The 27,225-nt window shown below is 46.7% G+C and overlaps 1 protein-coding gene across 3 annotated transcripts in view; it reads right to left on the reverse strand.

Annotated features, from left to right (window-relative positions):
• LOC138740839 (ADP-ribose glycohydrolase MACROD1-like) overlaps positions 1-27,225 on the reverse strand; it is a 1,018,717-nt gene that overhangs the window by 105,839 nt on the left and 885,653 nt on the right. For all 3 annotated transcript variants that reach the window (XM_069894037.1, XM_069894038.1, XM_069894036.1), the window contains one exon: positions 8,024-8,142. In XM_069894037.1, coding sequence (XP_069750138.1) covers positions 8,024-8,142 — 119 coding nt within the window. The remainder of the gene's footprint in view (positions 1-8,023; positions 8,143-27,225) is intronic.

The following is a 27,225-nucleotide window of genomic DNA, read 5'->3' on the forward strand; positions in this document are numbered from 1 at the left end:
ATGGCTAGTACGAGTAGTTCCTTTGTTCATTCTGCGTTCTCACTGCCTGTGGGAAGAAGCTGCTACTCAGCCCAGTGGTGCTGGCTCTGATCCTCCTGGATCTCTTCCCCGATGGGAGCAGCTGAAGGATGCGGTGTGCAGGGTGAAAAGGGGATCCTCAATGATTTTCCGTGCCCTCTTCAGACCACGATCCCGGTTGATCACGCTGATGGGGGAGAGGGAGTTTCCGGTGATCCTCTCTACTGCTCTTGTAATCCTGTCAATTGACCTCCAGTGCATTTCTCTGTAGCCATCGTACTTGAATTCAAAGGGTCATCATGGGATGGGGCAGGGGCGTGGGGAGCACTCCAATAGTAAAGGAATATCTTGCACGCCAAGGTAGTTGTGGTCATTGGAGGTCGATCACCGCAGCCCGAGGACATCACTGCAAGGGCCCAGACATCTGAACTTCTCCCCCCAGCCCCAATCGACGTGATCGACCGGGATCATTGTCTGAAGAGGGCCCGCAAATCCATCGAGGACCCCTTTCCGCCCCCGCACACAGGGTCTTTCAGCTGCTCCTGTCGGGGGAAGAGATCCAGGAGGATCAGAGCCAGCACCACCAGGCTGAGGAACAGCTTCGTCACGTGGGCAGTGAGGATGCTGAATGACCAAAGGAACTGCTCATACTGATCATCAGACTCTCACATTTGCGAAACAAAACTTATTCATTTGTATAGATAAAATACTTGCCCTCCATGTGTGTTGTTTGTTTAAAGGCAGTTTGTTTAAGACGTGTGTTACGTCTGGTTGTGCATCTGCATCGATTGCACCGAGGACCGGAGAACGCTGTTTCATTAGGCTGTACCTGTACCAATAAACTTGACTTAAGTGATCAGTTGCACAAGAATCTACATTTACTTCGACTCTTTCCCCACCCTCCTTGATTTTGGTGCCAAAGTCAATCTCCCGCAGATGACAGAGAAGTAAAACCTCGGAGATGAGATGTGCGGCTAAGTGGCCAAGACCGTCGTTCTGAGAACACCCTTGTTCTTTGCTGACAGAATGGTTGCCTGATCCAGCGTAATCTGTTCAGCAGATCCTGGAATCCGTGAGTAAAAGAATTGTGATCAAATAAAGTTGTGGCAGACATGAGGTGTTAACCTTCTGCTTGAGATGCTCTCATGCAAGCAGGAATTAAAATTAACGGGCTTAGTTGTTTTGCAGATAGATAATTCCACATACAATTGCTCCAAGGGGACAGCACGACACATATCAGTGCCCAGAGAGTCAACCCAGAACCCGCTAGTAAGAGTGCAAACACATCCTGAGGCTGTCTGCTGGTGGGCGAAGCCAACACAGAATCATCTGGCCAGGACAAGGAGTCAGTCCAGTTTTTTGAAGCTGCATTTCTCAGGGAACGCGGCAGTCGGGAGGGCAGCAGCGATCGTCAAGGATCTGCGCCGGCCAGCACACGTTCTCGCGGCTGCCGTTGAGATGCAGGTGCCACCGGGTTCAGGAACAGTTGCTACCCTTTTACCATCAGGGCATCACGATTAGCACAACGCCGGCAACCCCGGGAAAGGGGTTCGAATCCCACGCTCTCTGTTTAATTACATGGGATTCCTGCCAATGTTCAAAACGGACCAGGGGTTGCAGTTTAATTAGGTGGAATTGGGCTCATGGGCTAGTTTATCGTGCTGTATTAAAATTAAAATTAAATTTTTTCTCTATTGCACAGTCAGTTTGTTTACATTTTTTTCCCTGTATTTATATTTCTCTCTTTTGTTTCTTCGGCTCAGTTTTTGCACTACCGTTAAGTAGAAATTCTGCCTCCTGGTAAAAGGACCTCAGGATTAGATGTGATCTCATGTTTCTACTCTGACAATAAGTTCGAACTTTGAACCTTGCATGTTTGCTTCAAAGTGAAACTTTCGAGGATTTGAAAATAATTTTTTTTCAAATATGTGTTCAAAACACAATCAGAAGGAGCTATTGGCAATGGCCTACATCTTATTGTGGGGTTAGACTGTATGCTTTGCTCAAGTCTGGAGATTGCAGGAATCTGAAGCCAAACATGCTCTGCTGGAGGAACCTGGCAGCTAAAGTAGCAGCAGTGGAGTGGGGGGGGGGGGGGGGGGGGGAAAGATAAAACATAAGATATGAAAGTCTGCAGGCACTGTGGTTGAAGTAAAAACAATGCTGGAGAAGGTCAGCAGCTCAAACGGTGTCCTTTATAACCATATAACAATTACAGTCCAGAAACAGGCCATCTCATCCCCTCTAGTGATCTCCACTAGTTCCACCTACCTGCTCCCTGTCCATAACCCTCCAACCCCCTCACATCCATGCACTCATCCAACCTCCTCTTAAATGACAGAATTGACCCTGCTGCAACCACCCCTTTTGGAAGGTCATTCCACTCAGCCACCGCTCTCTGAGTGAAGAAGCTTCCTCTCATGTTACTTCTAAACCTTTACCCCTTAACCCTCAACTTATGACCCCTCATTCCAATCTCACCTCCCCTCAAGGGGAAGAGTCTATTTACATCTACTCTATCTATCCCCCTCATAATTTTATACACCTCTATCAAATTCCCCCTCAACCTTCTATACTCTGATGAATAAAGACCCAGTCTACTCAATCTTTCTCTGTATTCTAGATACTGCAATCCAGGCAACATTTTAGTACATCTTCTCTGCACCCTCTCTACCTTATTGATATCCTTCCTATAATTTGGAGACCTGAACTGCACACAATATTCCAAACTTGGCCTCACCAAAGCCTTGAACAGTCTCAACATCGCCTCCTTATGCTTTGATTTATAAAGGCCAGCATACCAAAAGCCTTTATGGAGCAAAGATAAAGATACAGAACCAATGTTTTGGGCTTGAGCCCTTCATCAAAGTGTGGAGAAAATGTCGGCAGGCGTCCGAACAAAATGGTGGGGGGAGGGGCAGTGGGAGGAGCCCGCAGGCAGGAGGCAATAGGTGGATAAGGGAGGGAGGGCACAGAAAAAATCAGATGGACTGGGATTGGCTCTGTAAATGGAGAGGGAAGGGGTGGAGAGCTGAAGGAAGGAAGGAAAGGGGAGAGAGGGAGAACGGGGAGTGGGCCAGCGGAAAGCAGATGCTGATGCTGTCCGGTCTGAGAGTGCCCAGATGGGAAAATCAAGGGTGGCTCCTTCAATTTACGGGTGGCCTTGGTGGGATAGTGCCTGAGGCCATGGACGGACGTGGGAGTGAGGCATGGAATTGGCCACTGGGAGCTCCCTATCACTGATGTGGATGGAACGAAGGTGCTCGGCGAAGCGATCTCCGAGATCTGTGTAGAGGAGGCCACATCGGGAGCAGTGGATGCAGAAGGAAGCTCCCGCGTGGTGGTCAGCATCAGGCCGAAGGTTTTTACCGAGACTAGGGATGTGGGGAAGCCAGTGTGAGCAGGACAGGACGGCAAGGGTGGAGTTGGTGAACCAGGTTGAAGCGACGCATGACAGGTAGGGATGGAGCGAGAAAGAGACATGAGAGAAAGAGGGTAGAGGAGGCAAAAGTGAGGGTGAAAGGAGAGGAAGGAAAGGAGAGGGGATACAAAGAAATGAAAGATAGGGGAGAGTGAGAGAAAGATAGAAAGAGAGAAAGAGAGAGGGAGGGAGAGAAAAAGAAAGAGTGAGAGATAAAGAGAGAGTCAGGGAGATTGAAAGAGAGAGAGAGTGTGAGAAATAGAGAAGAGAGGGAGAGAGAGAGAGAAGCCGCTTTAAGGTGCTCGGACGCAGATAATGCCCTGGCGGTCACAGCTGGGGGAGTACAGCAGCTGGGACGTTCAGGTGGCCGCGGAGAAGACGCCTTTTGGTCACCTGAATGTGCCGGCTGAAGGAGACCGCATCCTAGCGAATGCCGGGCTCCTGTGGTCTGTGGACATAATCCCACTGATGCTTTTAGGTGCAACAGGTTTGGGGTGGGGATTCTCGGAGCCAGAGATTATACAGGAGGAGTGGCCGGGTTCTCCACTTTCAGGTGGCCACTCGACAACCGCATTGGGGTAGAACAGGCAGCTTTACACTCGGGGTATTTTGGCCATCTGAAAGTGCCTAGAGAGAGAGAGAGAGAGAGAGAGAGAGAGAGGGAGAGAGAGAGAAGTACTGGCTAGGAGAGAGAAGAATTTCTATCCCAAACATGGTGACAATGAAACGGCTGCAAATCAATGTGGATGACGTTGGGAAGTGTAAGAGGCGCGTGTGGTTAATCCAGTTTAAGATGGGTTCCTGCCATTCAGTGCACAGGGGACACTTCCCAGGACCTCTCCAGTCTGAAACATAAATGGTAACATTCATCTCAAGCAGGGATCATTCAGTAGCATAGAGAAGGCCTCCCGTCTCACACTTTAATTCATTTAGTAATGAAAGCAAGAAGCTCCTGGAAGCAGGAGGGTTGGTTGGGGGAGGGGGGGGGGGTGGTGATGGTAATAGAATTTCTGTCATTCTTCCAAATCCACTTGAATCACATTTAACAGGGCACTCAACGCTGCAGCCAGCAAGGCCTTCTAAATGACGCGGTTGGTGCTCTGGCTTAACCAGGGAGTAAGGGATGGTGGAACGTAGATTTGAATCAGGATCAGGATTTATTGTCATGAACAAGTCATGAAATTCGCTGCTTTACAGCAACAATCACAGGGCAAACATTCATCTTATAACATTACTATATAAAAAAATAGTGCATGAAAAGTAAGGCCGTGTCTGTGGTTCGTTGATTATTCAGGGATCTGATAGCGGAGGGGAAGACGCTCTCCTTGTGCTCATCTTCAGGCTCCTGTACCTTTTCCCCCCTGATGGTAGCAGAGTGAAGGGGGCATGGCCTGGGTGGTGGGGTATTGGAGGATAGAGGCTGCTTTTTTAAGACATCGCCTCATGTCGATGTCCTCAATGGAGTGGAGTCTGGTGCCTGTGATGTCGCAGGCTGAGTTAACAACCCTCTGGAGTTTATTCTTGTCTTGAGTGTTGGCGCCTCCGTCCCAGGCAGTGATGCAATTGGCCAGAATGCTCTCCCCTGGTTCACCTGTAGAGGTTTATGAGAGTCTTCGGTGACATCCTGAATCTCCTCAGACACCTCATAAGAATCTCCTCACAAAGTCTAGCCGCTGGCAAGCCTTCGTGATGGCATCAACGCGGAGGCTCCAGGACAGATCCTCAGAGATGTTGACACCCAGGAATTTTAAGTTCTCGACCCTCTCCACTACTGTGTTCTCGATGAGGACTGGGTCATGTTCCACTGACTACCTGCTGAAGTCCACAATCATCTCCTTGGTTTTGCTGACATTGAGTGCAAGGTTGTTGCCACCGTTCAACAAGGTGATCTATCTCCCTCCTGTACGCTTCTTCATTGCCGTTTGCGATTCTGCCGACAACTGTGGTGTTATTGGCAAAGGATATAGGAGGAGAAGTCAGCTCTTTGGCCTGTTGGGTCTGCTCCATGAGGTGATCAATTCTCTCACTCAGCCCCTCTCCCCAACCTTCTCCCCATAACCTGAAGGGAGCTGGTATTCTGAGCGATCTGGGTGCCCTTGTCCATGAATCACTAAAAGTTAACAACACAGTTGGCTCATGACAAGGAAGGCAAGTGCAATGATTTGGAAAGTAGAATGCTGCCCCAATTACAGTGGATGCCAGATAAATGAGTTTTCTGGTTGCTTGAGACTGCATGTTGCATGAAAGGCAAGGCGTGCCAATTTTAAACGTCTGATTTTGGATTTCAGATTTGCTGTCAGAGTACATACATGATGTCACATACAACCCTGAGGCCAGGGAGAATTACCACTTATTAGTAGTGCAAAAAAAACTGTACACAACGGAATGTAAACAGATAATGAATGTAAACAAACTGACTGTGCATTACGGAGAGAATAAAAATAAAATCAATAAAGTGCACAAGTAAGAGTCCCTGATTGAGTTTGTCATTGAGGAGTCTGATGGTGGAGGGGTAGCAGCTGTTTCTGAACCTGGTGGTGCGAGTCTTGTGGCACCGATACCTCTTTCCTGATGGCAGTAGCAAGAACAGAGCGTGTGCTGGGTGGTGCAGATCCTTGATGGTCACTGCTGCTCTCCAACATCCCGTAGATGCTCTCGATAGTAGAGGAGGATTTTACCTGTGATGTCCTGGGCTGCGTCCACTACCTTGTGGAGAGCTTTACACTCAGGTGTATTGGTGTCCCCGTACCAAACTATGAAGCAGCACGATTCCCCCTGCACCTTTGTTGAAATTTACCAGGGTTTCTGGTTGTGGTGATACAAGCCGAATGCAGGGGGCGATCTCTGTACCTGCAGGAAGAACTCCTAAGGGGCTGACTCCACCTGGCCGGTCAATCAGCCGACCTGAATATAAATCTGAGTCGGCCCCTCCTGGGCCAGTCAGTCGTGGAGCCATCAGGACAGAAACTGGTGTAAAGAATGAATTGATTGAAGCCTGTGGTAGAGTTTTTGCTGAGTTTTGTATTTGCTTGTTGCACCACAGCGCACCACACTGGTGTTGTATCAAACCACCACAAATTCTTGAGGAAATCGAGGTGCTGATGGGCATTCTTCATGATCCCATTGGTGTGTTGGATCCAGGAAAGATCCTCCGAGATGGAGCATCCCAAAAACTCCACCTCTGATCCCCCAATGATCACTGGATCGCCCATCTCTGGCTCTTCTTTCCTGAAGTCAACAGTCAGCTCCTTAGTTTTGGTGGCATCGAGGGTGAGGTTGTTGTTGGTGCACCATTCAGGCAAGTTTTCAGTCCCCCTTCCTGTATAACCATATAAAAATTACAGTGCGGAAACAGGCCATCTCGGCCCCTCTAGTCCACACCGATTCAAGTGAACTCCTCTAGTCCCACCTACCTGCTCCCTGTCCATAACCCTCCAACCCCCTCACATCCATATACTTATCCAACCTTCTCTTAAATGACAGAATTGACCCTGCTGCAACCACCCCTTCTGGAAGGTCATTCCACTCAGCCACCGCTCTCTGAGTGAAGAAGCTTCCTCTCATATTACTTCTAAACTTTTGCCCCTTAACCCTCAACTTATGACCCCTCATTCCAATCTCACCTCCCCTCAAGGGGAAGATCCTATTTACATCTACTCTATCTATCCCCCTCATAATTTTATACACCTCTATCAAATCCCCTCTCAACCTTCTATGCTCCGTTGAATAAAGGCCCAGTCTACTCAATCTTTCTCTGTATTCTAGATCCTGCAATCCAGACAACATTTTAGTACATCTTCTCTGCACCCTCTCTACCTTATTGATATCCTTCCTATAATTTGGAGACCAGAACTGCACACAATATTCCAAACTTGGCCTCACCAAAGCCTTGAACAGTCTCAACATCACCTCCCAGTTCCTATATTCTATGCTTTGATTTATAAAGGCCAATATACCAAAAGCCTTCTTCACCACCCTACATGGGAATCCACTGTCAAAGAACGATGAACCATTATTCCAAGATCTCTCTGTTCCTCTGCATTCCTCAACACCCTCTCCTTCACTGCATATGACCTGTTTTGCTTATTCTTCCTAAAATGAAGCACCTCACACCTCCATTAAACTCCATCTGCCACCTCTCTGCCCACACTCCCAAACAGTCCAAATCCTTCTGCAGTCCCTGAAAACCATCCTCACTATCCAAAATAATCTTCTGACTCCTTCCCCAATACTCTGACAATAAATCAAAACTTTGAAGTAAAATCCTTGTTTTTACCTCGTGTAACAGGAATATTTTTTCGACTGATCGGAGAGAAACCAACTGAACTTGACTGCTGCGCAGGGAAGCTTTGGCCGGAGTTTTAAGGGGGCCCTCATCGGAAAGGTGATGAGAATGGCTGCTCCAGATACTGACGAGCATCCAGGTGGCCACTGAGGTACATTTTTAAAAGCAACGGTGTTCTCAGGAGAGAATGAAAGGAAAGCAGTGGTCTAGAAGAAATCAAATTATCAGCACCCCACTGAAGGACGAAGTCTCACTTGGTTGGAGCCTGTGTGAAAGAGGAGTGAAGAAATATCACTTACGATGGAGCGCAGGCCATTGACGTCAGCAAGCTTCAGGCTTTCGATGTAGCAGCTACTCAGCACCTTCTCCGGAAGCCTTTCCTTCCCCTGAACGAAAGGTCCCACTGTGTGAACAACGTCTGTGGAGGGAGGAAACCGCATTGAACCAAGAGGCAGATTGTGCTGTTTGAATTGCGCACACGCACGCAGATGCTGTTGAAATCTTAATACCTTTCAGGTTTACAACAAGGAAAAAAAACTGTGAGACAAAGACCATAAGATTAGGGAGCAGAAATATGCTATTCAGCCCATTGAGTCTGTCCTGCCATACAATTGTGAACGTATCCATTTTTCTACTGCCCGGGTTTTTCCCCATAACCTTTGATGTCCTGGCTAATCAAGAACCTGCCTTAAATGCACCCAATGACCCGGCCTCCACAACTCCCTGTGGCAACTGATTCCTCAGACTCGTCACCCTCTGGCTGGAGAAATCCCCCCGCATCTCTGTTCTCCCTTCAGTCCTGAAGCCCTCCTGTCCTGGACGCTCTGTTGTGGATATACGCAAACGTTGCTGGCCCTGGCAGACAGCTACATCTTAAAGCCTCATCCAAGAAATCTCCAAAATGCCATTTTTCAGCCAATGTATGCGATGCCGCCAAATATTTGCTCACAGTCTCGCCAGCACTTTGGTTCCTGGTATAAAATTTCTATCTGTCTGCGAACACCACTAGTTTTGGGAATAGGTGCTCTCCGACCACCGCATTTGGATCTTCATGAGACCTACTGGCTGGTCTCACCAAGAGAGATCTCATCAAGCCGTACATCCTGCTCCCCAACTCGCTTAGAAACAGTGCCTGTTTCCTTCCGTAGACATCACTATCTCTTATATTATGGAATATAGATATGTTTTTGGGAGATAAATTGGGGCAGGGGTTTTAGTGAAGGACACATACAAACACTTTAAAACAGATCTTATTTAAAATACTGGAGCTCTGCTCATGCTAGACAGGCCAGCTCCAAGATTCTTTGCAAAAGCTTTGGAGAATGCCCAAGAGACTACACGAATGGATTGTTGTTTACAAAAAGGCAACAGATGAAAGAAGTAAGTGGATTTTGAACTTTACGACTGGTTTTCTTTTGAAAATAAAGAGTGCAGCCTCATCGTGGAAGGAAACTCTGTGACTCTTAAGGAGATACGAAGATCACTAATGTGAGAGATGAAGAAGAAAACTCTTCCTGGAAAATGGCTCAAAAAGATTTGTGAGTTTGAAAAAACCTAAGAACTTGAATGTTAACAAATATTTCAAGCAATTTTCAAGCAACAAGTTAAAGAAATCGAGCGCCTTACTCTGGCTTTATAATTACTTCTGAACCATTTTTAAAAAAAGGATCCTCAAAGTTCAACAAGATGTTTGAAACTGGACTTTTTCAGAATCAAGCTTAAACTGTAATGGTTTTGAACTTTAACACACACACACACACACACACACACACACACACACACACACACACACACACACACACACACACACACACACACACACACACACACACACACACACACACACACACACACACACACACACACACACACACACAGAGACTCATATACCTAGATTTGTGCATAGTGGGGTTTTAAGAAAGTTAAGTTTGGTGATAAGTAAGAAATGCTCTGTTATTAATGGTTTAATTAAACCATAATTTTGAATTTACCATTGTCTGGGGAATTTTCCATTGCCATTCCTTTGTTAGTACTAATAAGATTTTATTAGTTTGTAACAAAATAAAGAATGAACAAAGCACACACCTCTCCTTGTGCTAATGTATTTTATAAGGACTGAAAATCGACACTCTCCCACCATTGGAAAACAAAATCTTTCTACATCGACTCTCTCCACGCCCTTCAATGTTTGAAATGATTCCAACAGGTATGGTCCAAGAGCTGTTATGTGAAAACTCTTTATTCCCTGAACCATCCTTGTGAACCTTCTCTGAACCCTCTCTAATGAGGAGCCCAAAACCTGCTCATAATTCTCTGAGTGAGGTCCCGGCTGTGCCTTACAAAGCCTCCCCATATACTTAACGATGAGAAGGCTCTGCACTTTCCAACCTCATATCCTGGGATAAGAATCACCTTTGAATATTTCTGAGACTCGGGGCAAGATTCTCAAGGGCAAGAGGGTGAAAGGGTTAAGTCAGAATTCAATAAGGGTGCAATTTGATCAACTGTGACTGTTATGAATGGTAGTACAGCCCGATGGGTTGAATGGCCTGCTCCTGCTTTTAATTTGTATGCTCCCCTGAGTTCCTTTGGGGAGATCTAATAAAAGATTAACAATGCAATCAGGTAGTAAATCCACCTTCCCTAAATCCTGCCGTTTAGAGATCAGACAATTCATTTTGAACTGTCTGCAGCTTTCCATCAGTAATTTAATTGATTTTAATAAACAAACAAAAAAAGGTACAAGATGATATGGACAGTTACACAAACTAGTCTAATAGCCTGAATAAGCCTGAGTTGGTCTGACCTCGGAGGTTAAGCCGGCTCAGGCCTGGTCAGTACAAGGAGAGGAGACCGCCTTGGAACACCAGATGCTCGACAAAGTTGCAACTCTCTTGGTCCCTTTTACCACTGGTGTCCCAGTTAATGGGCCATGCAGTGCCCTGGGATAGGAATCCCTTTATGGGGCGCCCTTAACCGGGACACTAATTGCTTTTCCACTGAACACAATTCACCCCCCCAACCCCATTAGGGATCGGAGTGTTCTACCTTCAACTGGGAACGGGTGACTTTCCGCCATCTCTTTTCCCACACTGGCGTCAGCAAACACCGGGGCTAGGAGTGAGGACAGAGGTGGTTAATCCCCGGAGAGAAAGGACATCACTTGATGCTGGCATTCGGTCTATGTTCCTTTCCCACTGGACTCTGTCGCAGTAAGTTCCCAGTTAATTCCTGGGACAGGGTGCCAGTGGAAAAGGGCTACAGTCTGCTTTATGGTAGGCAAAATTTAACGAATCTGTTTTAAAGTGTTTGTATGTGACCTACTCAAACAAACCTTTCCCAATTTATCTCCCAGAAACATATCCATATACTCTGTCACAATACCTTTTTAGAAAAAAACCTCATAATAATGCAAAAAAAGGAAGAAAATAGTAAAGGATAAACTAACTGTTGCCAGACTATACAAAAGCAAAACAAGGTAGAAAAATAAACTAAAGAACATGGAAAAGATACAAGTCAGACAATTTAATTACATTGAAGTAAAATGATAAAGTAAGATGGTGAGACCCCTTTCACGCATATAACAATATAACCATTACAGCACGGAAACAGGACATTTTGGCCCTTCTGGTCCGCACTGAACCAAGCCCTTTCCTCTCGTCCTACCTACCTGCACCCTGCCCATAACCCTCCATTCCCCTCCCATCCATATACTTGCCCAATTTTTCCTTAAATGACAAAATGGACCTGGCCGCCACTACTTCTCCCGGAAGCTCATCCCTTTCATTCAGACATAGCCAGGGCACAAGATACTTCCGCAAAAGGAGTGGAATTGCAAGGACCTTCCGGGCACCCAGATGTTTCGGTGGATGGACTTGGATGTTAAAAGCCATGTTTTGTGTATATTAAATGTAGACAGACTAACCGGGCGGTTACAGGCCCTTCCGGTCCATGGGCCCCTGCCACCCAAATTAACCTACAGCCCCCGTATGTTTTGAAGGGTGGGCGGAAAGCAGAGCACCCGGAGGAAACCCACGCGGACACATAGGGAGAACGAACAAACTCCTGCCAGACAGCGCTGTGTGGGAACTTGGGGTTGCTGGCCCTGTAACAGTGTTGCACATATTGTAGTGGTGAACCTTTGCTTCACATGTCCTTAAGCACAAAGCAAATTCAACCCACAATGGTTAAAATCAAGCTGTCAAGTTTAATTCTCATTTTTCAATTTAAATTAAATTTCAATGCAGACATACAACATTTCGGCCCGGCAAGCCCATGCCGCCCAATTAACCCTCTGGTACGTTTTGAATGGAGGGAGGAAACCGGAGATCCCCCCACCCCCAGAGGAAAACCCACGCAGACACGAGGAGAGCGTGTAAACTCCTTGCAGACAAGGCAGCCTACGAGCCCCAACTCCGAGGCTGGCGGTGGAAAGGCTTTGCGCTAACCCGCTAAGGCGCCCCACAAGTTCTCTGGTGCTCGGTGCAAAACATGCAGATGCACAACCAGACAAAACACACATCCGGACCAACATATGCAGGATGGGTATTTCATCGGTGCAAATAAATGCTGCTTCATGAATACGAGAGTCTTGGAGATTCATCTAATGGATGCAGTGCAGAATCAATTGATCACTTCCCGACTGTACGGAACATTTCCTGCTGTATTTTCAGTCTGTCCAGTGCCCTCCATCCCCCAACTGACAATCCAAAAGTAAATGTAAACATGATTTACTGGCTTTCATACACTTACATTAATGACAGGACTGAAGGTCCTTGGTATTCACTTGGAAAATATGCTTCTGTTAAATGCTGTTGGCTCATTCTTTTCTCAATGAAGTCTTTCACGAGGATTAAACAACGCTCTATCAAAATGAATGTGACTTCAAACTGCGATTTCAACAGTTAGAGAAGAGAGATTGAACAGGATTCTCCATGCCGGCTGGCAGCCAGTGAAGGCAGCAGTGGTGATGATGGGAACAGAGTTAATGGTTGAGCTGATGACCTTTCATCAGAACTGAGAGGCTTCAGATGTGCGGCCACTGACTTGCAGCGTAAGATCTTGTTTCTCTCGCCCTTTGCCAGCTGAGCCTGATGGTTTTCGCTTTTATTTCACATTCCCAATTTGATTTTGCTTTCCACTGTTCCCTGTGTGGAAATAATGATGGTCCAAAAGGGGGCCATTGGCTCACTGGGCCCACCTTGGCTGTCTAGAGGAGCCTCCCCATTGGTCCCATTACCCTTGTGGCAAAGTTCCCCCTGCAGCCGATTTGTTCTCATGTGCCCGTTAACTCTCCCTTCGCCGTGAACTTACACCAAGGGGCGTTTTGCCGTTGTTGAGGAATGTGGGAAGGAGGAAGCAAGACCGTTCCAACAACGTCCTAACGGGCACGGAGTGTGTGGGCATGTGTGTGGGTGTGAGTGAGCGTGTGAGCGTGTGTGTGTGTGTGTGTGTGTGTGTGTGTGTGTGTGTGTGTGTGTGTGTGTGTGTGTGTGTGTGTGTGTGGGTGTGTGGGTGGGTGTGAGTGTGTGTGTGAGTGTGTGTGTGTGTGTGCGTGTGTGTGTGTGTGGGCACGTGTGTGTGTTGGCATGTGGGGGTGTGTATGTGTGTGTGGACATGTGGGTGCATGTGTGTGTATGTGTGAGTGTATGTGCATGTATGTGTGTGGGCATGTGGGAGTGTGTGTGTGTGGGCATGTGGGTGCGTGTGTGTGTGTAGGTGTGTGGGAGTGTGTGTGTGCATGTGGGTGCGTATGTGTGCATGTGTGTGTGTGTACATTATGGATAAATTGGAAAAAAACAAATTGCCTTTAAACAGCATCTTTCACAACCCCTGAACATCCCAGAATTCCTTGATTCACAATTGATTTGGCCACTCAGCGATGAAGCAGCCATTTGGGCACGAGATACAACAGTAAAATAACGTTTAGAATTGTTGGACTGTTGATTGAGCAACGACTATTGGCCCAATTCAGTGCTCGATATTTCGAAAGGGGGCCTGCATGAAGCTCTCTGTTCAGTTGAGAGGGCTTCACTGTGGTGATATGGCCACCAGCCAACTGCAGGGGGCAACCTGTGTACCTGCAGGAAGGCCACCTGAGGGGGCTGACTCCACCTGGCTGGCTGTCAATCAGCCGACCTGAATAGAAGCCTGAGCCGGCCCCTCCTGAGCCAGTCACCGAGTCATGAACTGGTGTTCAGACTTTGACTGGAATAAAGCCCTGTTGTACTGTTTCCCTGAATTGGCGCTTGCTCGTCACATTCACACACCATCTGAACGCTTACCGCCCCTTTGAGGCAGATATCAGTAGTGCCAATGCAGACTGCGATTGGGAAATCTGCTGCAGACTGGGCATGTCTTGGTGATGCAAGATAAAAATGTTATAGTCATGGCCAAGTCCATCACAGGCTCCAACCTCCCATCCATTGCTGGTATGAAGGCAGCCAACATCATATGGCACCCCCATCACCCTGGTCACAACCTCTATTCACTTATACCTTCAGGCAGAAGGTGCAGAAGCCCAAAGACCAACCCCTCTCGTTTATTTGCAACAGCTATCAGACTCTCAAACCTCCCCTTGGTACAGGGATTAAGGGTGATAGGGGAAAAGTTTAGTCAAGTCACCTTCGTTTATCGCACGGTAAAGATGGGCTAGTGTTTCTCCAGGACCACAGAGCATATTTACAAACATACAAGTTAGAATAGAAGTTAAACACATTAAAATATTAAGATGTATGCAGCAACATTCCACGGTACCCAATCCCCGAATGTTCTGGGAGTTCAGGAACCTGATGGCTTGGGGAGGGGAAAAACTGTTGCTCAATCTGGACGTAAGGGCCTGTGTTTGACAGTACCTCCTACCAGGTGGCAGAAGGGAGAACAGTTTATGTTTATCGCCTTTCTGCCTGCATTGAGTTTACTAGATGTCCTTCATGCAAGGAGAGGTTCCCCAATGATCTTTTCCGCTGACTTCACTATCCTCTGCAGGGTCTTGTGTTCTGAGGAGGTGCAGCTTCCAAACCAGGCGGTGATCCAGTTGCTCTTGAAACATCCTCTGTAGAATGAAGTGAGGAGGGAGGGAAGTCGAGGCGCTGCTGGGCTTTCTTGGCTATGGAGCTGGTGTTAAGGGACCAAGTGCACTCCAAGGAACTTGATACTCTTGACAACCTCAACAGTGGAGCTGTCAATGGTCAGTGGAGTGAGGCCCCCCCGGTTTTCTTGAAGTCAACAACCATCTCTTTTTTAACATTCAGGTACAGGTTGTTGGCTCTGCACCAGTCCGTTAGTGACTGTACCTCATCTCTGTACGCTGCCTCCTCATCCTATTGATCAGGCCCACCACGGTCATGTCGTCAGTGAACCTGATGATGCGGTTAGAGCTGTGTTTAGCTGCATGGTCGTGGGTCAGCAGAGTGACAGCAGTGGACTCAGCACACAGCCCTGGAGGGCCCCCGTACTCAAGGTGATGGTCTTGGAGGAGCTGTAACCAATCTGGACTGCCTGAGGTCTCCCCGACAGGAAGTTGAGAACCCAATTGCAGAGGGAGGTGTTTAGACCCAGCAACTCAACGTCTTTATCAGGTACTGAGGTGTGATCATGTTGAATGCTGAGCTGAAGTCGATAAACAGCATTTGAACTTATGAGTTGTCGTTTTCCAGGTGGGTGAGGGCTGGATGGAGGGCAATGGTGATGGCATCGTCCGTAGAGCGATCGGGTTTGTATGCAAACTGCAGGGGGTCCAGTGACAGGGGCAGCAAGAGCTTGATGTGCCTCATGACGAGGCTCTCGAAGCACTTCACAACCAAGGGACACGAGTGTGACAGGGTGGTATATCATTGAGGCAGGACACTGACGATTGTTCAGCATGGGGACAGCAGTTGCAGCTTTGAATCACGTTGGAACCACGACGCTGCTCAGGGAGAAGCTAGAGAGGTCGGTGAGAACATCTGCCAGCTGAGCTGCACATCCCCTGAGCATTCTGCATAAGGGGGAACTTCTCTTTTTTAAATTTTTTTTATTTTTCACACTATGAACCATATTGACCAAAATACACACAAACATTTCCCTCTTGAATACACACAGTGTCATTTTCTCTGCTTTTCCCCCCTCCCTTCCCTCCCTCCTTCACCCCCCCTCCCCACCCACTCAACGTTCAACATATATGATACATTAAACCCATTAAACAATGTCATCACACAATGAAAATAAACAAGAAATTTGTGTCATCTACTTTTACACACTGGGTCAGTTCATCTCATCTTCTTCTCCTTCTGTCATTTTAGGGGGTGGAGGTCTGCGGTAGGACCATGTACGGTTCCCAAATTTGTTTGAATACTGTGATGTTATTTCTTAAATTATATGTTATTTTTTCCAATGGAATACATTTATCCCTTTCTATGTACCATTGCTGTATTCTCAGGCTATCTTCTAATTTCCAGGTTCACGTAATACATTTTTTGCTGCAGCTAAGGCTATCATAACAAATCTTTTTTGTGCTCCATCCAAATCGAGTCCAAGTTCTTTACTTCTTATATTACTTAGAAGAAAGATCTCTGGATTTTTTGGTATGTTGCTTTTTGTGATTTTATTTAATACCTGGTTTAGATCTTCCCAAAACTTTCCCACTTTCTCACATGCCCAAATTGCATGTACTGTTGTTCCCATTTCCTTCTTACAGTGAAAACATCTGTCTGATACTGTTGGATCCCATTTATTTAACTTTTGGGGCGTGGTGTATAGCCTGTGTAACCAATTATATTGTATCATGCGTAACCTCGTGTTTATTGTATTGCTCATAGTTCCAGAGCAAAGCTCAGACAGTGGTGGGAGCGTGGAACGAGCTGCCAGCTGACGTGGTGAATGCGGGCTCAATTTTAACACTTAAGAAGATTTTGGACTAGTGCATGGATGTATTGAGGTATTGAGGGTTATTGAGGTGCAGGTGAACGTGACTAGGCAGAAAAATGGTTTGGCACAGACTAGAAGGGCCGAAGGGGCCTGTTTCTGTGCTGTAGTGTTCTATGGTCTGTGGTTCTACACTAATCTGTTACAATTCACTTTTTGCATCAAGATTACTGCGAGTCTTGTCTATCTTCCATGTGTTTTTTAAAATTTAATTCGATTACCGTAAATATGTGTGTAGAATGTGAAAAACCTTCTACCAAAATTCGATCTTCTAGGGTTTGCATTCTACATGCATATTTACGTCAGTGTGAATTGGGTGGGTGAGGGGGAAGAGAGACAGCAGTGCGAATCGGGCGGGCGAGGGGGGAGAGATATAGCAGCATGAATCGGGCAGGCGAGGTGGGAGAGAGACGCCAGGGCGAATCAGGTGAGAGGTGCCGGAGTATCGGAGCCAGAACCACCAGGCCGAGGAACAGCTTCTTCCCATGGGCCATGAGAATGCTGAATGACTGAAGAATCAGCTTTATAAAAACCCTCCACGCCTTTGCTGTTTATTAAAAAAATATTTACTTATTTTAATATTTGTATGTAGATATGGTGGACATGTATCATTTGTCTGTCCAATGCTGATTTACCCGGAGGACATGGGAGTGCTTTTTCATCTAAATTTTTTAATGTAGACATGCAGCATGGTGATAGGCCATTTCAGCCCACGAGCCTGTGTCACCCAATTTACACCTCATTAACTTACACCCCCGATACGTTTCGAATGGTGGGTGGAAACCAGAGCTCCCAGTGAAAACTCATGCAGACATGGGGAGAAACTCCTTCCAGGCAGCACGGGATTCGAACCCCGGTCTGGTCTCAATCACTAGCGCTGAAAAGGCGTTGCATGAACCGCTACACCAAACATGCCACCCCAGTTGTGGGTAGATATATTGTCAGAGTGCAGACATGACGACACATACAACCCTGAGATTCATTTTCCTGTGGGCCAGGCAGAATTAGCACTTAGTGCAAAAAAAACGGTCTCAATGTACACATGTAAACAAATAAAGAAATGTAAACAAACTGACTGTGCAATCCAGAGAGGGAAACAAATTAATCAAGTGCAAAAGTCCTTAAATGAGTCCCTGATTGAGTTTGTTCAGAAATCAGAATCAGAATTTATTATCATGAGCAAGTCATGAAATTTGTTGTTTTGCGGCAGCGTCACAGTGTAAACATTCATATTATAATCATCTTACAACATTACTATAAAAATAAAATAATAATAACAATAACAGGGCCCGAAAAGTCAGGCAGTGTCTTTTGTTCATTGATCATTCAGGAACCTGATGGCAGCAGGGAAGAAGCTGTCCTTGAGCTCGTCTTTAGGCTCCTGTACCTTTTCCCCCGAAGGTAGCAGAGTAAAGAGGGCATGGTCTGGGTGGTGGTGGGTCTTTGAGGATAGAGGCTGCTTTTTTAAGACCCCGCCTCATGTCAATGTCCTCGATGGAGTGAAATCCGATGTCCATGATGTCGCAGGCTGGGCTAACGACCCTCCGGAGTTTATTCTTGTCCTGAGTCGTCAGTGTCCAGGCAGTGTCGTCGAGGAGGCTGACGGTGGAGAGGTAGCACCTGGTGGGTGTGAGTCCTGTGGCACCGAGACCTCTTTCCCTGACGGCAGCAATGAGAATGGAGTGGGTGCTGGGTGGTGCGGGTCCTTGGCGGCCATTGCTGCTCTCCGATGGCAGCGTTGGGTCAATGGCAGGGAGGGTTTCACCCGTGATGTCCTGGAATGGGCCCACGGCCTTTTGCAGGGGTTTATGCTCAAGGGTATTGGACAATCAGAAGATAAATAAACTTGAACGACAACGTGTGTGACAATAAACAAGGAAAGGCGGAGAGCAATTACCAAAAAGGAGGGGAAAAAACAATAGAGGGGGAGGGAAATAAAGGGCTGTCAACTCGATTATCTCCAAAGGTGCGTTCCAATCTAATTTGCACTTTGTGCCTGTTTGTTCAGACACAAACCCTTGCTGTGTGCAGTGACCTGGGGCAGAGCAATAGAGGAATGAAGAACCAATCTGAGACAGCATCCACAGAGATAACCCCGGCACACAATATGGCAATTAGACAGGGCTCTGCGTCTCTAAGCAGCAGTTTAAGATGGCTGTGCCTGTTTGCACGATCGCTCTGCAGGGCCCCCATCTGTTTAAGTATTAAAGGGGCTGTGTCAACTTCTAGAAAATGGAGAGGAATTGTTAGAAGGTTCACAGCCTCATGAATACCCGCAATACTCACCAAACTGATAGTAAATTTAACATTATTTGAATTTTAATGCAATGTACAATTTTGGCTCATTTTGCAGTTAACAGACGCTACTGAACAGCTGTGGTTAGTAGTCGAAAAGCCATTTTAATCTATATTGCACTGTATAATATTCCCCCCCTCCAAAATCTCCGATTTAGGGAGGCATTGAATTTCTGTGTTGTCACTGAGTCGAGGTCCAGTCCGAAAGTATCATGCAGTGTGTGGAAGATGGTCAATTGGCACCTCATGGTAACAGGGGAAGCATCACCTTGCCATCAATGCAAACACACAATGAACAAAATCATTAAAATCTGCTCCAGTTCATGGCAATATAAATAAGCCTTTAAAGGCACTGGGGTTTGAATCCTGTAATAGTTTACCCTGAATATTTCATGTAAAAATATCACATTGTATCAGTTACCAGTCAAACATTTCTCACTAAATAATGATATTGTTTAGACTTTAGAGTATTAAAAAACTTTTTAAAAAAGTTGTGATTAGAAGTCTCAGCTGATCCCTTGAAGAAGGGCTCAGGCCCAGAACGTAGGCAAAATATCTTTATCTCCAGCTGAGTTCCTCCAGCAATTTTGTTTTTTTTACTTTTAACCACAGTAGGTGGGCTGGTTGAAAAATGGGCTATAAAAATGCAAAATGCTGGAGGAGCTCAGCGCCCGTGAGAGAGAGAGAGAGAGAGAGAGAGGCAGAGATCACTTGTACAGTGGCCTTTTTTATGTAGCAAATGCTAAGATACGTGACCGACGTTTTGGGCTTGAGTCCCTCATCGAGGTAGGGACAAATGCTGGCAGGCGCCCAAATGAAAAGATGGGGGTGGCAAAGGCAGGGCATGTCCATGGAGCTCAAGAGCAGCAGAGGTTACAGACAGGGGAGCCATGAGAGAGGATCCAGCAGAACTCCCCTCGGACAGCAAAGGCGGACTTCTCCAGGGTAGGAACCACTCGAAGAGATTTCACAGAGTGGAGATGCAGTCATCAGAATCGTGAAAACAGCGGTTGAAGCAAAGACACAAAATGCTGGAGGAGCTCAGCAGGTCAAACAGTGCCCTTTACATAGCAAACGTGAAGATATGTGACCGACATTTCGGGCTTGAGCCCTCCGTCAAGGTATGAGAGAATGCTGGAAGGCGGGTGTCCGAACAATAAGGTAGGGGGATTGGGGGGGATGGGGATGGCAAGGGCAAGATGCGGTGAAGGGGAATAAAGGCATGGCTGTCAGAGCACACCAGAGCACTGATCCGGCACCTGGGGGAGGGGCATCTCTGGGCACCTCACGGGGCAACTCCAGCATCTCCTTGTCACCGTTTCTGGCAGGCTCTGGCACCTAAAAAAATCAAGCACTGAACCCTGATAAGCCACACTATGGGAAGGAAATTGAAAACCTGGCTGGATGATGCAAAAAGATGTCACATTTGTAATGCACAATACTGCTGCACAATGCAACAAATTTTGTGGCACGTGCTTATGACAATAAATTCTGATTTCTCACCTGTCTCCATCTCTGGCGAGGCGCCATTTAAAGATTCAAGATTCCTTTATGGTCGTGTTATAGAACAGAATATGTGTGACAGAATATAGATATGTTTTTGCGAGATAAATCGGATCTTATTTAAAATACTGGAGCTCTGCCCCATGCTAGACATATCAGAGCCTCAACAGCTTTTGCAAGAGCTTTGGAGAGTGCCCAAGAGACTTCACTAATGGATTGTTGTTTACAAAAAGGCAACAGATGAAAGAGCTTGTTGGAGCCGTAGACTGTCTGGAGGGGAATTTGCTGTTTTAAGGGGGTCATGTGGTTTTGCAAGCAGAGAGAGTCAAACAGGCTTTCTCTCAGAGAGAGAGAAAGAGAGAGAGGCAGAGATCACTTGTACAGTGTTACAGCCAGCAGAAGTAGCTGGGTCTGGAACAGGACAAACTGGCAACCTTATGGAAACCCCCATTTGGAAGACGGCCTGGTCAAAGCCCTTGGGATTCATGCAAGAGGAGAGGACTGGCTGTCTAATGTTTCACTTGAAATAAGAGAAACAAGAAGGAACCCTGTGGTGACCTGAAAGAAAGAGGTGATCATCTGGAGAGTCCCGAGGGGATAAGTTTCTTCGTTAAGACACTGAAGTGGCTGATTAAAAAGGAATCAGTTATGGATGTCTTGGAGCAACAAATCTCTCTCTGAAAACTGATAAGAACCTTCCTGAGCAGTAACTATTGACCTTTCAAGCACCAAAGCTTGGTGAACTTTATAAATGTTAAATTCTGTGCACAGTATAAGAATTTCCTGCAACATTGAACTTGGAGGAATGAGAAGTGAGATTGGACTGTGAACCAAAGGACTTTTCTGACCTTACACACACATTACACACACGTGCACTTAGAATTAGAAGGGGGTTAAGTAGGTTAAGTAGAGATAAATTAAAGTTTGATTCTGTTTTCATGTTTAAAGATCATTAAAAGCAACTTTTGTTTAAGTAACCATTTGTCTTGGTGAATATCTATTGTTGCTGGGTTTTGGGGTCCTCTGGGCTGGTAACACATGACATCGCCTTCTACCTGCTGTAAAGGCAGGCAAAGAGTTCCCTATGGTGTCGCCTGGTGCCCCTTACAGTTCGAGAGTAAGCGAAGCTCTTGTTCCCTTGAAGTGTTTTTGGTTGTTTCTCAGGACAGGGGCACTGTGCAAATACACCCTGTTGTAACGTTTTCAACAATTCAAAGATTCAGAAGCAAGCACCCATGAGATTGCTGGAAATGAGAATTATGAAGTGGGTCATGGACCACAAGGAGGAAACGACTGGACTCATTTTCTCTTCAGGAACCGTGTTTCATAGAACATAGAATATCACAGCTCAGTACAGGCCCTTCAGCCCTTGATGTTGTGCCAACCCATATCCTCCTTCCTGAAAAAAAGTAGTAAAGCCTACCCTGTAACCCTCTATTTTTAGTTCATCCATGTGCCTAAGACTTTTTAATGCCATCAATGTTTCAGCCTCCACCACCATCCCCACCAAGGCATTCCAGGCCTCCGCAACTCTCTGTGTGAAAGATTTTCCCCCTGATGTCTCTTTTAAACTTTCCTCCCTTCACTTTGCACAGACATCCCCTGGTGTTTGCTGGTCCCGCCCTAGGAAACAGGCGCTGTTCATCCACCCTATCGATACCTCTCAGGATCTTGTAGATCTCATCCTTCTTCACTCTAAAGAGAGAAGTCCCAGCTCTGCCAACATTGCCTCAAAGGACTTGTTTCTCAATCCAGGCAACATCCTGGTGAATCTCCTCTGCTCCCTCTCCACAGCTTCCAAATCCTTCCTGTAATGAGGTGACCAGAAATGAACACAAGACTCTTAAGTGTGGTCTCACCAGAGATTTGTAAGTTGTAATATGACCTCTCTACTCCTGAATTCAATCCCCCTATTAATGAAGCCCAGCGCCCCATAGGCTTTCATCAACCTGTCAATTATTAGGAGGGTCAATGATTTCTTGCCCTCTTTTCTTGTCCTTGAACCAGAGCCACTTGATTGATCCCTGTGGAGCCAGGACAAGATTGGACGGCAGAATTCCTTGACTGGAGGACATGAATGAACTTACATCTACACAAAAATGCTGGAGAAACTCAGCTAGGTCACGCAGCACTCTTTGTGCAGAAGTACATGACCAATGTTTCTGGTCTGAGCCCTTCATCAAGGTTATGAGCTAAAAAGCAGACAGGCTTCTGAATTAAATGGTGGTGGGGGTGGAGGGGCAAGGGAATGAGAACAGAGACACACAGGTAAGAGATGGTAGGTGAATATGAGGAGGAGGGAGGAAGAGGATAAATTCTGGGAACTGATAGGGGGAGAGATAGGTTTCTGAATGGAGAGGGAAGGGGTGGAGAGTTGGAGGAAAGGAGAGAGAGGGACAGGAAAGAGAAGGAGACGGGGAGAGCCCTAACAGAAACTGGAGACGATGTTAATCCCATCCGGTTGGAGAGTGCCAATTAGGTGTTGTTCCTCCAGTTTGCGGGTGGCCTCAGTTTGGCCACATCAGAGAGGGATGCAGAAACGAATTGGGTGGCTACCAGGGGAAATCCCTGCCCAGAGCGAAGGCGCTCAACAAAGCAATCTCTCAGTCTGCGCCCAGCCTCCCCGACCCACTGGAAGCCACAACGGGAGCAGGGGGATGCGGGAGATGATTCCCTTTCACTGGCAAGGACTGTCTGATACCCCGAGTGGTGGGGAGGGTGCAAGTGCAGCAGGCCCAGCGGCCGTAGTGGAGTGGGGGGTGGGATTTGGTGGGGAGGGAGGAGCAGCTGAGGGAGTGACGGAGGGAGTTGATCCCAGTGGAAGGCGGAGAGGGGAGCAGCGCGGACGATGTGTCAGGTGTTGGGATGAACAAACCTGACAGGTTTTTTGGTGGAGTTTGCAATTTTAATTATTGACAAGTAATTTTTAAGAAAGTTGCTCAGTTATTAACTGAATTTAAATTCCACGGCTGCAGTGATGGGATTTGAATTTATGTTTCTGTATTACAAATGCAGTAACCTCATTCGTGGAACAGCAGTGAAGCATCAAACCAATCCATAAAACAGTAAATAAAGCTTCTGACTTAGATCTGCATACGGGAAAGGGATTGGAAGCTTGGCTGAAAAATGCACCAACAACAACCTCAGTGTCACCAAAACCAAGGAGCTGACTGTGGACTCGAGGAAAGGAAAGCCAGAGGTGGGCAATCCAGTGATCATTGAGGGGATCAGAGGTGGAGAGGGTGAGCACATTCAAGTTCTTGGGAGTCACTATCTCGGAGGATCTTTCCTGGGCCCAGCATGCTAATGTCACGGTGAAGAAAGCCCGGCAGCGTCTCAACTTCCAGAGGGGTTTGGCTGAGATTTTGTATGGTATCAGAAACCTTGGTAAACTTCTACAGAGGTGTGGTGGAAAGTGTCCCCACTGGCTGCATCAAGGTCTGGTGTGGGGGCACCAATACTCCTGACCGTTACATGCTGACCGTCTGCTTCACGTTCTAGTATGGGGAAACAATACCCCTGAGATTCATTTTCCTGTGGGCCTGGCAGAGTTTCTACTTATCAGTTCTGCAAGATAAAAATTACCGGGTGTAAAGCCCTGCATCAGGTAGTGGTCACAACCCTGGACATCACAGGAAAAACCCTCCCTTCCATCGAGATCATCTACAGGGATCACTACCGTCAGAGAGCAGCAGCGATCATCAAGGATCCGCAACACCCAGCACACGCTCCCTTCTTGCTGCTACCATCAGGGAAGAGATTTTTCTTGCCCTGAGCATTGGAAACCCCATACCAGAGAGTGATGCAACCAGAAAGAACGCTCTCCAAGGCGCACCTATAGTAGTTTTCGAAAGACTTCGGTGAGCTACCGAATCTCTCTAAAAGAAGATGGCAGCGCGGACTAGGTCTGCTGCGGCTTCTCTGCATTGTAGGCACAGAGCCGTTCTTACCATTGGTTCTCTGAAGTTGTACATCTGATTGCAGTGAGCCGCGTGGTGCGGGGGAGAGCACCGAACAGGAGTCGACTTGTGCGGGGTGCTTCAAATTCACAAAGGGCTCGACTGCTGAAGGAAACGGAGCTGAGGTTGCGGCCTCGCGGAGGGAAATAGTTGTTGCGACAGAGTATATGGAGGTGTTTGGGAGATAAATTGGGGAGGTTTGTTAGAGCAGGTCACACACAAACACTAAAATACAGATTTTTTACAGGAGCTTTTGCAAGAGACTCATGATGGACTGTCCTTTGCAAAAGGCAGTAAATGTAACAACGGGTAGAAGCTTTGTCTGGAAAACAGAATTTACTGTCTGGAAGGTCATGTGATCTTTGCAGGCAGAGAGCAGAAGAAAAAAACAGGCTTTGCTCTCAGAGAGGAGGGAGTGAGAGAGAGAGAGAGAGGAGAGACACAGATATCAGTTCTAGAGGGACGGCCTGGTCAAAGGTAAGGATGGGATGTCTAATGTTTCCCTTGGAATAGGAGAAACAGAAAGGAACTCTGTGATGACCTGAAAGAAAGAGGTGATCATCTGGAGAACCCTGAAGGGGGCAAGTTTCATCAGCAAGGCACTGGAGTGGCTGATTAAAAAGGAATCAGTTTGTTCCAGGCTGTCCTGGAACAAAAAAAAACTTTCTCTCTGAAAACCAACAAGAACCCTTATGCTTGTTAAGCACCAAAGCCTGGTGAACTTTATCAATGTTAACATTAACTTCAGTGCACAGTACAAGAATTGCCTGCAACTGTTGAGATTGGATTGTGAACCAAAGAACTTTGCTGAACTTACACACACGTGCGCTTAGAATTAGAAGGGGGTTAAGTAGGCTAAGTAAGTCAATAAAGATAAGTTAAAATTTCATTCCATTTTCATGTTCAAAGATAATTAAAAGCAATTTTTGTTTAAGTAACCCTTTGTTGTGGTGCATATCTATTGCTGCTGGGTTCTGGGGTCCTCTGGACTTGCAACTGTGTCCGGTGGCAGGATCATGCAGTCGGTAACAGGAATGGCAGAGGAGGACATGCTGGCTACGGAAGCTGACAGGCAAAGGATGAATCGACCTACTCCTGATCCAGATCCGTCCTCACCCTCAATAGGTTTCTTGCCATTTGCAGCCACCTGCAAGATTAGAATCTGCAGCGCGGTGTGAAGCCCCACGCTGGCTCCCAGCCGCTATTAATATCTCAGCTGCCACGGTTAACGGAGGGCTTTGGAATTGCTTGGTACTGAGACTGCAGTTCAAACCAAACATCAGCGAATTCAGCTGTCAGCTGGGGTTAACCTCAAGGCTTTAATGGGAAGCGGGCCAATCTCGGCAGCGATTTATTTCGAAAGGCTGCACTCTAATGTGCAGAGGTGATTCCATCCAAAATTAAGGGTCAGAAATATGGGAAAATCACTAATAAATCCAAGAGGGAATTCAAGAGAAACTTCTTTAGTCAAAGGGATGAGAACGTGGAACTTAATCCCACAGGAAGTATTTGAGGCAGACAGTAATGATCTACTTAAGGAGAAGGTAGCTAAGTGCATCGTAGAGAATGGAGTAGAAAGATTTTCTCATATCGTGAGATAAATATAGAACTTGCCAGCACAGTTTAGGCCCTTCGGCCCATGATGCTGTGCTGACCCATATAAATCTAACTAGAAACCCTCCCTACCTCACAGCCCTTTAGTTTTCTTGCATCCATATGCCTCTCGAAGAGTGTCTGAAATGCCCCCTATTGTGCTGGGCTCCCCCACCACCCCCCTGGCAATCATTCCAGGCACCCACAGCTCTCGGAGTTAAAAAAAAACACACCCTGATGTCTCTCCTAAACTTCCCTCCCTTCACTTTGTACAGATGTCCTCTGGTGTTTGCTGATCCTGCCCTGGGAAACAGGTCCACCTTATTCTATGTCTCTCATAATCTTGTGGATCTCTAATAAGTCATCCTTCTATGCTCCAAAGAGAAAAGTCCCAGCTCTGCCAACCTTACCTCATAACACTTGCTTTCCAATCCAGGCAACATCCTGGTGAATCTCCTCTTCTCCTCTCCATAGCTTCCATATCCTTCCTATAATGAGGTGACCAGAACTGAACACAATGCAGCCATTCCCCCGATGTATGTCTGAGTTCCGTTCTGACCTACTGGGCAGATCTCGAAATGGACGCAAGTATATTAGTTTGGGGTGTAGTCCCCACACTATTGGTCCGCACACTGATCCCACTGTTCTGCTCTCTCCTGACAGCCCACTATCGGTCCCCCCACTGCTCCATGTGTGGTAAACAATTGTTGCATGTAATTGCCTGGTCAGGCACACCTATTGGCCAATTGTACCTGTGACCCCCTCCCCCACAGACTCCTGTATAAAGGTAACTGTTCCACAACCCTCTTAGTGCAGGGCAGACGAACAGTATGGATGTGCCTTTGTTCCTAAGTGATTAAAAGCCAATTGGTTTCTCAAAAATAGCCTTTCGCGTAACTGATGGTGCATTACCGTGCTCTCCCCGCTCGGTCCCCGTGCTGATCCCACTGCCCCGTGCTCTCCCGACAGCCCGCAGTTCCTGTCCAGCATTCTTTTAATGTGAGAACTGAGAGAGAGATGCTGTGATGTACACAATGCCGGGATATAGTCTGATGGCCACTACTGGATGCCCGCAGCCACTAGCACTGGTGGACGTATGACCAAGCGTAATTTTTTTATTTACATATATTTTTAAGAATATATGTAGTATTTTTTTTGGTCATATGTATGGATGGTCGTAAGTTGCATAGGTCGTAGGTAGGATAGAGGCTGATCTCACAGAGATTTATAGTTTACCTCACAACTCT

This window comes from Narcine bancroftii, chromosome 8 (assembly GCF_036971445.1).
Source record: "Narcine bancroftii isolate sNarBan1 chromosome 8, sNarBan1.hap1, whole genome shotgun sequence".
Lineage (NCBI taxonomy): Eukaryota > Metazoa > Chordata > Chondrichthyes > Torpediniformes > Narcinidae > Narcine > Narcine bancroftii.